The sequence below is a fragment of the Silurus aristotelis genome (genome assembly GCF_946808225.1).
Source record: "Silurus aristotelis genome assembly, chromosome: 1".
Lineage (NCBI taxonomy): Eukaryota > Metazoa > Chordata > Actinopteri > Siluriformes > Siluridae > Silurus > Silurus aristotelis.
Window position 1 is genome coordinate 40778314 of NC_139574.1, and position 12407 is coordinate 40790720.

Consider the following 12407-nt stretch of genomic DNA (forward strand, 5'->3'; position numbering starts at 1 on the left):
ATTTGTAAGATTTGATTGGTGAATACGGATGCGGTCGTTGAAATACTTGATTGTGTGGGTTTTGGAAGAATAAAATCATTTGCGGAACTCGTGCAAAATGGTCACAAACACACTAAATGTACCCTTAAAGTTTTAAATCTGTAGATATAAAAATGATCAAAAGATGAGACGATCTACAAGCTACAGAAAATCACTCTGCTTCATACTATTGACTATAAGTCTCATCAAATTATCAATCTCATGATCTGCTCTCTTCTTCTCTTCTATACAGAGATTCAGGGAATCCTGGAGCTTTCTGGTAGATTGGAGGTGTAAGGTGTTCATCTCCCCCATGTCTCTTTTGGCCTTCTCTCTTTCGTCCTCCCATTTCTTTGTCTTATTTAACAAAGTGGCCTCCAGCTGAGCAACATGTTCCTCCAGCCGCTCTTTCTCTCTCATCAAATGATCTCTCTCTTGCTCTGCACTATTCTTCTCTTCCTCACAATGATTCAGAGTATCCTGGAGCACTCTGATGGTTTGTAGCTGTAAGATGTTATTTTCCTCCATGTCTACTTTGGCCTTCACTCTTTCATCCTCCCATTTTTTTTTCTCAATTTCCAAAGTGGCCTCCAGCTGAGGAACATGTTCCTCCAGTCGTTCTCTGTCTCTCATCAAATGATCTCTCTCATGCTCTGCACTATTCTTCACTTTCTCAAAGTGATGCTGGAAAGGCTGGAGCTTCATGGTGGTCTGTTCCAAAGTGGCCTCAAGCTGAGCAACATGTTCCTCTAGTTGTTTTTGTTTTCTCACCCAGCTCTGGAGGTGCGTGGAGTTTCTCTCTTTTATGTCCAGTTCCCGGTGCCTTTGCTCAGAAGCCAAAGTAGCCTCCAGCTCCTGCACGATCTGTACCAGAATGTTGTTCTGTTCTTTCTCTATTGCGCTTTTCTTCATCATCAGATTGATAAATGCATCAAACTCTGTTACTACTTTCTCCATGTGTTCCAGCTTCTCCTTCTTTTCAGCAATCTGCTTAGATTTCGTCTCTGAGAAATGAGAAACAAAGACACGTTCTGACTTATAAAGACGTAACCTACTGTGATGTCACACAAACACGCCCTGAGCTCCTCCTGTGACGTCACCCCCCCCCCTCTCTCTCTCTCTCTCTCTTTCTCTCGTTCTCTCAGATTACATATTATTACGCACAAATAGAGCATTTCTCACACAGATAATGTGGTGATAAAAATAAATATGATGTTTTTTATGTGTAAGTTTGTCTCTGATGAACAAGCCGGTGGAGACTGCGGCGAGAAAAAACTCCCCGAGACGGCATAAGGAAGAAACCTTGAGAGGAACCAGACTCAAGAGGGAACCCGTCCTCATCTGGGTTTCACTGAATGTCCATTTATTACAGCTAAATGATGTTGAGGTGAAGTGATGATCAGATACAAACTGTAGTCCTGAGTCAGTGTAGCAGACTGTTAACATAAACTACAGTCCAAATCCCAACCCTCAAAGCTCCTGTTCTTACTCTGTTTTGTTTCTGCGTGGACTATTTCAGCCTGGTGGTCGTAAGTTTTTGGACACTTTGGTTTTTGTGTTTTTTCCTACGAGGACATTGTATTCGACCTGATAGTAGTAGTGCACATGTTTGATCTAAAATAATGAAAGTGATGAAAATGAATTCTTTGTACAAAAAATCACACACACACACACACACACACACACACACACACACACACACACACACACACACACACACACACACACACACACAGTGTATATTAATATATAGGTGTTCCTAATAAATTGTTTGTAATACGTGAACACAATTAGTATCATTGTACATACAGTAACATGGTCATTTTTTAAACATATGCACAGAGTCGTTAAAGACTCTTAATATAAATAATACAAAATTACAGTAACATATAAATATTTCGAAAAATGGCCCTTAATCCTGTATGTACTGTAGATGTTTTGTGATCATGAAGATGAAATCCTGCAGGTTATTTGGGTTTGTACTGAGTGATAGTTGATTCATAAACACCTTCTAATAAAATCCAACTCAAATGTTAAATAAAAATTCACTCTAAATATGTAATCAGCGGCGTCTCACCATCACATTCCACTACGGGAGCGCAGGAGGAGGAGATGCCCGACTGCATGGAATACAGGATAACATCAAATCCCCTACCATTAGATAACTGCAGAACACTGTGTAAATAACTACATATTTTCCTTCAATAAGTCTGGAAATGCAGCCATTACGCTCTCACACAGTTGTTACTCTCTTTAAGTCTCTTTTTGCCGCGAGTTCCGTGTTTTTATTTCTGTTGGCATTTTTAAACTAAACTTTACCATTTATATATCTCTTTTTCCTCTTTAAATCAACCTGAATTGTTTTTTGTCTTCCTGACTTGTGCCTGTAGCTCGTTAACTCAACTACCACTAGTGTTGACTACATTCATTGCCTCACATTTTTTCTTAAATCTGTTAGCGATTATAAGAAGTATGTTGGTTGTGTGTCTGCCTTTGAGCACAGGTGAGGACTCCTTTGAGTTGCAAACGGTGGAGTTGGAGCTGGAGGCTTTGGAGAAACAGATTTGCGATCTACATGCAAAGCATGCCCAGCTGCGAGAGTGAAAAGAGGTGCTGGAAACATTACGGACGGACGCTCACTCGTCCCAGGTAAATCCTTGGGTTGAACCTAAAGCTCCCAGCACCTCAACTCCGCTTGTCTCTCTGCTCTGGCCCAGCTCACCTACTACGCGGCCCGCCCAGGTATCGTTCCCTCCGGCACCGGGGCACCACGGACCCTTAATAGACTTAATAATATCCCACGGAGCAGACGTCACTGATATAGATATTTTACCTCAGAGTGATGACATCACAGACCATTACCTCATACTGTACCAGAGGTGGCAAAAGTACACACATCCTTTACTTAAGTAGAAGTACAGATACTCATGTTTTAAAAATACTCAGGTAAAAGTTAAAGTACCGATAACTTTCACTTGAGTAAAAAAGTATAAAGAAGCTTTGGCTTAAGTACTTAAGTTAAAAGTAGGTGCTACTTCTACCTGTTTTAGTGTCACGTTGGTAACTGGACCTCACATCATATTAATATAAGGGCTGTCAATCAAATTAAATATTTAATCGCAACATAATCGCACATTTCGCACAGAGAGCGCCCCCTGTCTGTTTACTTTATTTTACAAAAGCACAGCTTTACTTCATGTTGTTTTCTGCCTGCTGATTCTTAGCTTCGTAAACTAGTCTACATCTGTGGTAAATGAGAGGCAGGACATTATACACCAGTGGATTGAAAAAGACGCACAATAACAGGAAATGGTTTGGTGGGCTGAAATTGGTGCTTAGTGAAAATAAAAAATATTGACATTTAACCAAATCAATGGATTAAAACTAAAGTAACGAGCCGGTTTTGAAAATGTAAGAAGTAAAAATGACAGATATTTGTGTAAAAATGTAATAAGTGAAACTAAAAAGTTGTCTGAAAACTTTTCCAGATTCCATGGGGTAGCAGTCATCACGTCTGCTTTACACGCAGAAAGTCCTGGGTTTGAACCTCAGTGGAACCATGCCCTTGAGTTGCTTTTCTACTTTTGTAATGCTTTTTTTTTTTTTTTTTTGCAGAATTAAGTAAATATTTGTGGGAATATCTTCGCTTTCTTAACATAACTGGTCACAAAAACATAAACCTCATTCATGTTTGCCAGCTGCATGGTTCCACTGGGGGTTGAACTCAGGAGCTTCTGCATGTAAAGCAGATGTGATGACCACTACATTATGAAACCACACAGTCAACTAAACAGCATTAATGAGCAGAAATATTAATTCAGGCAAAATGTTTTTCCGATTGCAACTATTCAGTTTTGGGAAACTTCTTCCCAATGTAGCCTCAGCTTTCTGTTCTCGGTTGACAGGATTTCAAGTGCTTTTCAAATACAGTAGTACATGATTAATTCATTATTATGATGAAGATTAATCCTCATCATTGATCCTCATAGAGTGGCTAAGAGGAGCTACTCTAAAAAGCTGGAAAATCAGTTTTCAGCCAACGACCCTGCTTCAGTGAAGAAAGGCCTAAGAGACATGGTGCAGTCATAAAAACCTGGAGCTTAACACGCTCAAAACAGTGGAGATGATTGTGACATTTGAGTCAGTGAATTTTCAGTGAAGTTTATTTGATATTTTTCCAGTTAGATTTTGAGAGATATGTTTTTATTTATGCACATTGGACATCAACCTTCTCAGCAGCAGGTTCCATAGTGTAGTGGTCATCGCATCTGCTTTACACGCAGAAGGTCCTGGGTTCGAGCCCCAGTGGAGCCATGCCCTTGAGTCTCTGATTCTAATTTCGCAATGCTTTTCCTCCATTTCTGTTTCAACCACAATGCAGAAACATGCAAAACTGTTTATTTATTTCCAGGATTGAGTAACAATTTGTGAGTAATATATAAACCTCACTCATGCTTGCAACCTGCATGGTTCCACTGGAAGGACCTTCTGTGTGTAAAGCAGATGTGACGACCACTACCCTATGGATCCACACAATCATCTGCACAGCATAAATGAGCAGAAATAATGATTCAGGCAAAATGTTTTCCAGATTGCAACTATACAGTTTTGGGAAACTTGTTCCCAATGTACCCTCAGCTTTCTGTTCTCGGCTGAGAGGAATACAAGTGCTTTTCAAATACTGTATGAGAGTGTGTGATCTGGAGTCTGTGCGGCGGCTGCTGTTCTCACTCTATTTATTCCAGCTCTTTTTTAAAGTCGTGTTACATCCTCGATGACTTCAAACTTTACTCTTTACACTATTAATACAATTCTAAAATGAATTGTATTGATTTGTATGAATCATCTTGTACGAATTGTATGAATGAAGAATATTAATATATTTTTATTCACTCTATGTTGCTCGGTGGTCAGGGATAAAAACAGGTGTAAATCTGCATATAATAATAATAAAATTAATCATTTAAAAATACAAAAATATGTTTAAATGTAAACCTTTAGGTACTTAAGCACCCCAGTGCTACTGTATATACAGTGAGGAAAATAAGTATTTGAACACGCTGCTATTTTGCAAGTTCTCCCACTTAGAAATCATGGAGGGGTCTGAAATTGTCATCGTAGGTGCATGTCCACTGTGAGAGACATAATCTAAAAAAAGAAATCCAGAAATCACAATATATCATTTTTAAACTATTTATTTGTATGATACAGCTGCAAATAAGCATTTGAACACCTGTCTACCAGCTAGAATTCTGACCCTCAAAGACCTGTTAGTCTGCCTTTAAAATGTCCACCTCCACTACATTTATTATCCTAAATTAGATGCACCTGTTTGAGGTCGTTAGCTGCATAAAGACACCTGTCCACACCATACAATCAGTAAGAATCCAACTACTAACATGGCCAAGACCAAAGAGCTGTCCAAAGACACTAGAGACAAAATTGTACACCTCCACAAGGCTGAAAAGGGCTACGGGGAAATTGCCAAGCAGCTTGTTGAAAAAAGGTCCACTGTTGGAGCAATCATTAGAAAATGGAAGAAGCTAAACATGACTGTCAATCTCCCTCGGACTGGGGCTCCATGCAAGATCTCACCTCGTGGGGTCTCAATGATCCTAAGGAAGGTGAGAAATCAGCCCAGAACTACACGGGAGGAGCTGGTCAATGACCTGAAAAAGAGCTGGGACCACCGTTTCCAAGGTTACTGTTGGTAATACACTAAGACGTCATGGTTTGAAATCCTGCATGGCACGGAAGGTTCCCCTGCTTAAACCAGCACATGTCCAGGCACGTCTTAAGTTTGCCAATGACCATTTGGATGATCCAGAGGAGTCATGGGAGAAAGTCATGTGGTCAGATGAGACCAAAATAGAACTTTTGGGTCATAATTCCACTAAATGTGTTTGGAGGAAGAAGAATGATGAGTACCATCCCAAGAACACCATCCCTACTGTAAAGCATGGGGGTGGTATCATCATGCTTTGGAGGTGTTTTTCTGCACATGGGACAGGGCGACTGCACTGTATTAAGGAGAGGATGACCGGGGCCATGTATTGCAAGATTTAGGGGAGCAACCTCCTTCCCTCAGTTAGAGCATTGAAGATGGGTCGAGGCTGGGTCTTCCAACATGACAATGACCCGAAGCACACAGCCAGGATAACCAAGGAGTGGCTCTGTAAGAAGCATATCAAGGTTCTGGCGTGGCCTAGCCAGTCTCCAGACCAAAACCCAATAGAGAATCTTTGGAGGGAGCTCAAACTCCGTGTTTCTTAGCGACATGCCAGAAACCTGACTGATCTAGAGAAGATCTGTGTGGAGGAGTGGGCCAAAATCCCTCCTGCAGTGTGTGCAAACCTGGTGAAAAACTACAGGAAACGTTTGACCTCTGTAATTGCAAATAAAGGCTCCTGTACCAAATATTAACATTGACTTTCTCAGGTGTTCAAATACTTATTTGCAGCTGTATCATACAAATAAATAGTTAAAAAATCATATATTGTGATTTCTGGATTTTTTTTTTAGATTATGTCTCTCACAGTGGACATGCACCTACGATGACAATTTCAGACCTGTCCATGATTTCTAAATGGGAGAACTTGCAAAATAGCAGCGTGTTCAAATACTTATTTTCCTCACTGTATATATATATATATATATATATATATATATATATATATATATATATATATATATATATATATATATATATATATATATATATATATATAATTATAATCACAAACTGCTTTTATAAAATGAACATGAAATAAGGCTGTAATACTGCACTGTATTTAACTGTCTGAACCAGATTTATTCTAGTTTTAAACATATTAATAGTAATGTTTATTTATTTTTGTTGTATTTTGATGTTTTCAATTTCATTGCAGCAAATTATGACTTCATGTTGGTATTTAATTTAAGTTTTTAATCTATTACACAGTAAAAGCCTTAATATTTATAAATGTGTATTTAAGGTAATTAAAATTTAAATATTTAGGCTGTAATACTGCACTGCATTTAACTAATAATATTATTATTCTTGTTATATATTGTTATAATTTTAAATGTACTGATGGTTTTTATTTTGATTCTTTATATTTTAAAGTTTTATTTCAGATTAGTATCAGTTAATAACTTTTTTATTGTATTTAATTTTAGTCTACCAAACTACAAAAATCACTCAGTGTTGAATTGAGGTTTTTGGACATTTATTCCAGCTCATAAATCCTATAAAACATGCAGCATTAAACATGAACTTCCAGCAGATGAACATCTCATAATACTGTCTGGAAGTGAGAAATGTACAGGTTGTTTTTACTCCATACACATGAACTTACTTTGATCAGAAACACAATCATACTCCAAATCAATTCATCAATAAAGTCAATAAAAGAATCCCAAACTGCTGTGTGTCCTGTCCTCGCTATTAATGACGTCATTAGAGCTCCACTACTTCTAATTACCTGCTGTGACAGTGAGCTCTAATACACATCACACTGCCACCTACTGGTCATTTATGATTCTGCAACATTCATTGAGTCACTCCGGTCAACTTCCGGTTCTCAACTCGGATTCACTCGCTTTATACACAGTTTACAGCCGTTTTTATCTTATTAATTACTGTAATATCGCTCTTCTCTCAGGAACAACAGAAAAGTTGTGAAGACATGATATTTTATCCGCTCTTTAATTCTGTAATGTGCGCATGCGCATAGTGCGGTTAAGAGAGACCGGGTTACGTCACAGACGGAGGGCGGGGCATCTCCCTGTGACGTCACAGTAAGGCAACGTCTATAATTGGGAACGCGTCTCTGTTTCTCTCATTTCCGAGGTTTTTGCTTGTGAGTAAAGAGGCATAAACATGGAGCTCTTCAGAAGGTTGAGAAAGTTTTTTCAAACCAAAAGATCAAAGAAAACTAAGCAGATTGCTGAAATGAAGGAGAAGCTGGAACACATGGAGAAAGTAGAGAAAGACTTGGATGCATTTTCTCTTCTAATGATAGAGAAGTTAACAGAAGAGAAAGAAGAGAAAGCCATTCTGCTACAGACGGTGCAAAAGCTGGAGGCTACTTTGGCTTCTGAGCGAAAGCAGCAGGAAAAGGATATAACTGAGAGAAGCCAGAGCTGGACGAGAGAACAACAACAACTGGAGGAACGTGTTGCTCAGCTTGAATTTATTTTGGATCAGACCACCAAGAAGCTCCAGTCTTCCCTGGAAATCCATGTGGAACTGGAGAAAACTGTAGACTGTGAGAGAGAGAGCTGGACGAGAGAACAAAAGAAAGTGGAGGAACATGTTGCTCAGCTTGAGGTCACTTTGGAACAGACCACCATGGAGCTCCAGTCTTCCCTGAAAATCCATGAGGAACTGGAGAATACTGTAGAATGTGAGAGAGAGAGCTGGACGAGAGAACAAACGAAAGTGGAGGAACATGTTGCTCAGCTTGAGGTCACTTTGGAACAGACCACCATGGAGCTCCAGTCTTCCCTGAAAATCCATGAGGAACTGGAGAATACTGTAGAATGTGAGAGAGAGAGCTGGACGAGAGAACAAAAACAACTGGAGGAACATGTTGCTCAGGTTGAGTTTTGTTTGGATCAGACCACCATGAAGCTACAGTCTTGCCTGAAAATCCATGAGGAACTGGAGAAAACTGTAGAATGTGTGAGAGAGAGCTGGACGAGAAAGAAAAAGAATATAGAGGAACATGTTGCTCAGCTTGAGGTCACTTTGCAACAGACCACCATGGAGCTCCAGGATACTCAGAATCACTGTGAGAAAGAAAAAAATAGTGCAGAGCAGAAAGGCGTTTATTTGATCAGAGACAAAGAGCGACTGGAGGAACGTGTTGCTCAGTTTGAGCCCACGTTGAATTTTAAAGAAAAACAAGAGGACGAAAGAGAGAAAACTAAACATGACATAGAAGAGAGGAACAACTTACAGCTTCAGACCAACAGGGGGCTCCAGGATACCCAGAATCTCTGTGAGGAAGAAAAGAAGACTTCAGAGAATAAAACAGAACATTATATGAGGGTCCGAGAGCGATGGGAGGAAATTGTTGCTCAGCTGAGACAAAAAAACCTTCAAAAGAAAAGGAGAAATAGAAAAAGAAGAAGTCGACAAGAGAAACAGAGAGTCTGAACACTTTCACTACAGCGAGACACAATAAACACTATTAAATAAATAAAGATTTTGAATTTCAATCATGTCTAATGTCTCTTCATCACAGAGAGCATTCAATGATGGTATTTTTTTTCTTGAAATCCACTTTAGTAAAGTCAGTGATGTTTGATGTCCTTAAAGAAAAGGAATTTGACAGAAACTGAAGTTGAGGTATTTTCTTGCAGCTTTAGTGCTTTGTTCATTTTGAGCTCTGAAAGCAATATAGCTGACAGTTAATGTGGGGCAGAACCTGATTCACTTAAACATCTGTACTTTATAATTAATCGCATGGATTGGCACAAGAAAGTGGATGATCTTTCAGCAGTCATTCTGACAGGGTTAACACTGGATTCACCTCACAACACCTGAACACTACTGCTGGATGGAGCAGCGGGTGCGTGCACGAGCGGCGGTTGGTAAATGGAGGGTGGAGCCGGGGGGAAACGAGCGGTGAGAAGCAGATCTGTGGCTGATGTGACTAATCAGTGTGTGTTCCTGTCTGATGAACTGTTCTGTATTGGTCCTGTTTACTTCAATAGTAAGGAATGTAGACCTGAGATCCTGATTATTGGTCTTTTATTACCCATAAGGCAGTGGTTTTTACCCTTTTTTGAGGCGTGACTCATTGTTTACATGAAGAAAACACAGTGCATGTAGGGGTACGGCCTCAGGAGCCCTGCAGTAAGTGTGCTGTGTGCATGTGATTGATGAATGTGCAGGTAGAAATTCAACTGAAACTGCATTCAATCTGGTTGATTATCAAGCAAGTTATTTTTTAACTACATTTAAGTTCCCTGTTATAGGATAACTTGCAATTTTGTAAATTCCAACTGTATTTCCATTAATTCCTGTTAATACCTAAATATTCCTGATAATTCATATGGGAAGTTTCCAGTCTTGAAAATTCCTGCAACCACATTCCTAGGAAATACATGAGCTGTTCCTTGGTCTTGGGCACAGGGATATTTTGCCTGCCTTTTTTTTTTCTTTTAAGTTTTACATTGTTCTGATATCAGATGCCCCAAGAAATTGCAGTTTAGACACAGAAGCTTTGTGTATGTGAGGATCCTCTATAATTATTTGGAGAAAGAGTCTGGTGTCATTATGCCATGGCTTGGGAAGTCGGGATGTTGTTAATAAATGTGAACTGATTTAATGTCATACAGTTTGTCTGTGTTCTACATTACAGTGGGGTCTGAGGTTCGGTTCCTACCTGTGTTTTTCTTGTTCTGACTTCTGCTTCAAATTCATACATGTTCTATGAAAACCAATTCACAGTAATTTTCTTTTCCCCCTTTTTCTTTTTCTGTCTTCTATTAGTTTCAGTGTTTCTTTGAGCATACAACATACAATACAATACAATACAACAGAATACAGGTGTGAACCTACCTGTCATGATGAGTGTATTTGTAAATTATCCGCTAGGTGACAGTAATGGCACACTTACCGGTAAGCTGTAGAAGAACTCATGTAGAAGTGATGATGTTACAGTGCAGTTGTTGCATGTGCAGACCTGTGATGGAGTAAAAGAGATGTTCCTCACTAAGAGTTTTCTACACTGAAGTAAGAAACATACAGAGAGAGAAGACCGGTGTCTTGTTGTTGGTGATGTATTTTATCTAAACAGTGTATTTTCAGTCTGTGGTACGGTTAGTTTTTTTCTGCAGACTTTCCTGATGCCCCCAAACTGATGATAATGATGGTGACAGCATGGCCAAGTGTTTTGTCTCATGACAGCACTTTGACGTAGCTTCTTGTGTTTGACTTGTTTGCCGCGAGTTACGTGTTTGTATTTCTCTCTGCGTTTTCAAACAAACTTTACTATTAATCTCTCCTTTTTTCCTCTTTTAATAATCCTAAATTGTTTTTTTGGCTTTCTGTTTTGTGCCTGTAGTTAGTTAACTCGACTATCACTGGTGTTGACTATATTCATTCCCTCTCACTTTATCACATCTCTGTATCTTAACTCTATCTGCTATTATAAGCACTATGCCGGCTGTGTGTCTGCCTTTGAGCACAGGTGAGAACTCGTTCGATGCCCAGCTGTGAGAGCGGAATGCGGTGCTGGAAACATCCCGGGTGGACGCTCACTCGTCCCAGGTAAATTCCCGGGTTGAATCTAACGCTCCCAGCACCTCAACTCCGCGTGTTTCTCTGCCCAGGCCCACGGACCCTGGATGCTGCAGCAGCGGAAGACACGAGCCAAGCCCCGGTCGAGGACGTCTCCCCCACCACCACCACCGGCCTTCGAGATCTTGACCGAGAACCGCTTCGCCCCTCTCCGCAAGACGGAACGTCATACTGTGATTCTTGGAGATTCCATCGTCCGGCATGTCCGCGCTACCGGAGACAAAGGTAAGGTGCACACTCGCTGTTTTCCTGGTGCTCGTGTTCTCGATGTCGCTGCGCAGGTACCCACGATCCTGAACGAGAACTTCGCAGCGGTTGTTCTTCATGCCGTAACGAACGACACCCGGCTGAGGCAAACGGTGATCTTAAAGAGGGATTTCAGGATCCTGGTGGAGACGGTACGCAGCACATCACCCACAACGAGGATCATAGTGTCAGGACCTCTTCCCACTTACCAGCGAGGGGCTGAGAAGTTTAGTAGACTCTTTGCACTAAATGAATGGTTACAGTCATGGTGTCGAGAGCACAAACTTCTCTTTATTAATAACTGGAACTGTTTCTGGAAGCGTCCGAGGTTCTTCCACCCTGATGGCCTGCACCCCAGCAGAGTTGGAGCAGCAGTGCTATCAGATAACATCTCTAGGATACTTCACACCATCTGACTGGTAAGACATCAGGAAATTTACGACTATGAGAACATTTATACAAGAAACCAAATAGTTACAAGTTCACACACAGTCCAGTTTATAGAAACCGTATCTATTCCTCATGTAGTAAAACCAAGAATTAAATACACAAGATCCAGAAATAATCTTATTGCAGTTAAAACTGAAAAATGCCAGATAAGCAAACACCAAAAAGTTGTAAAGTTTGGTTTTTTAAACATTAGATCACTTGCACCCAAAGCACTGATTGTAAATGAGATGATCACAGAGAATAATCTCTCAGCACTCTGTCTCACTGAGACCTGGATTAAACCAGGTGATTATAAGGGTCTAAACGAGTCGACACCGTCAGGATATGTTTATAAGCATGAGCCCCGTCAGACTGGTCGTGGGGGAGGTGTAGCAACCATTTATAGTGCTTCTCTTAATGT

General features: G+C 40.2%; 4 protein-coding genes across 7 annotated transcripts in view; 2 read left to right on the top strand and 2 right to left on the bottom strand.

Moving 5' to 3' along the window:
- Positions 1-12407, bottom strand: part of LOC310734048 (uncharacterized protein) — a gene marked incomplete at its 3' end in the record, with an annotated part of 170190 nt that overhangs the window by 136941 nt on the left and 20842 nt on the right. The gene's annotated exons all lie outside the window — the stretch shown is intronic.
- LOC310731514 (uncharacterized protein) overlaps positions 1-12407 on the top strand; it is a gene marked incomplete at its 3' end in the record, with an annotated part of 236384 nt that overhangs the window by 131688 nt on the left and 92289 nt on the right. The window lies entirely within an intron of this gene.
- On the bottom strand, positions 56-2153 carry LOC310728089 (uncharacterized protein). The gene is made up of 2 exons (XM_083545222.1): positions 2096-2153; positions 56-1022 (listed from the first exon to the last, which is right to left on the bottom strand). Exons 1-2 carry the CDS (start codon positions 2142-2144, stop codon positions 181-183), a joined length of 891 nt encoding a protein of 296 aa, XP_083401348.1. The 5' UTR covers positions 2145-2153; the 3' UTR covers positions 56-180.
- The window catches only part of LOC310724922 (uncharacterized protein), a 99359-nt gene continuing 98299 nt past the window's right edge, over positions 11348-12407 (top strand). For 3 of the 4 annotated variants that reach the window (XR_014533202.1, XR_014533203.1, XM_083539374.1), the window contains exon 1: positions 11348-11976. Coding sequence is in view for 1 of the 4 variants with exons in the window: in XM_083539374.1 (XP_083395500.1) it covers positions 11359-11973 (615 nt within the window). In the remaining 3 variants the exon portion in view is untranslated. Of the gene's footprint in view, positions 12031-12407 lie in introns of all 4 variants that reach the window. The other variant, XR_014533204.1, reaches the window with a different exon arrangement.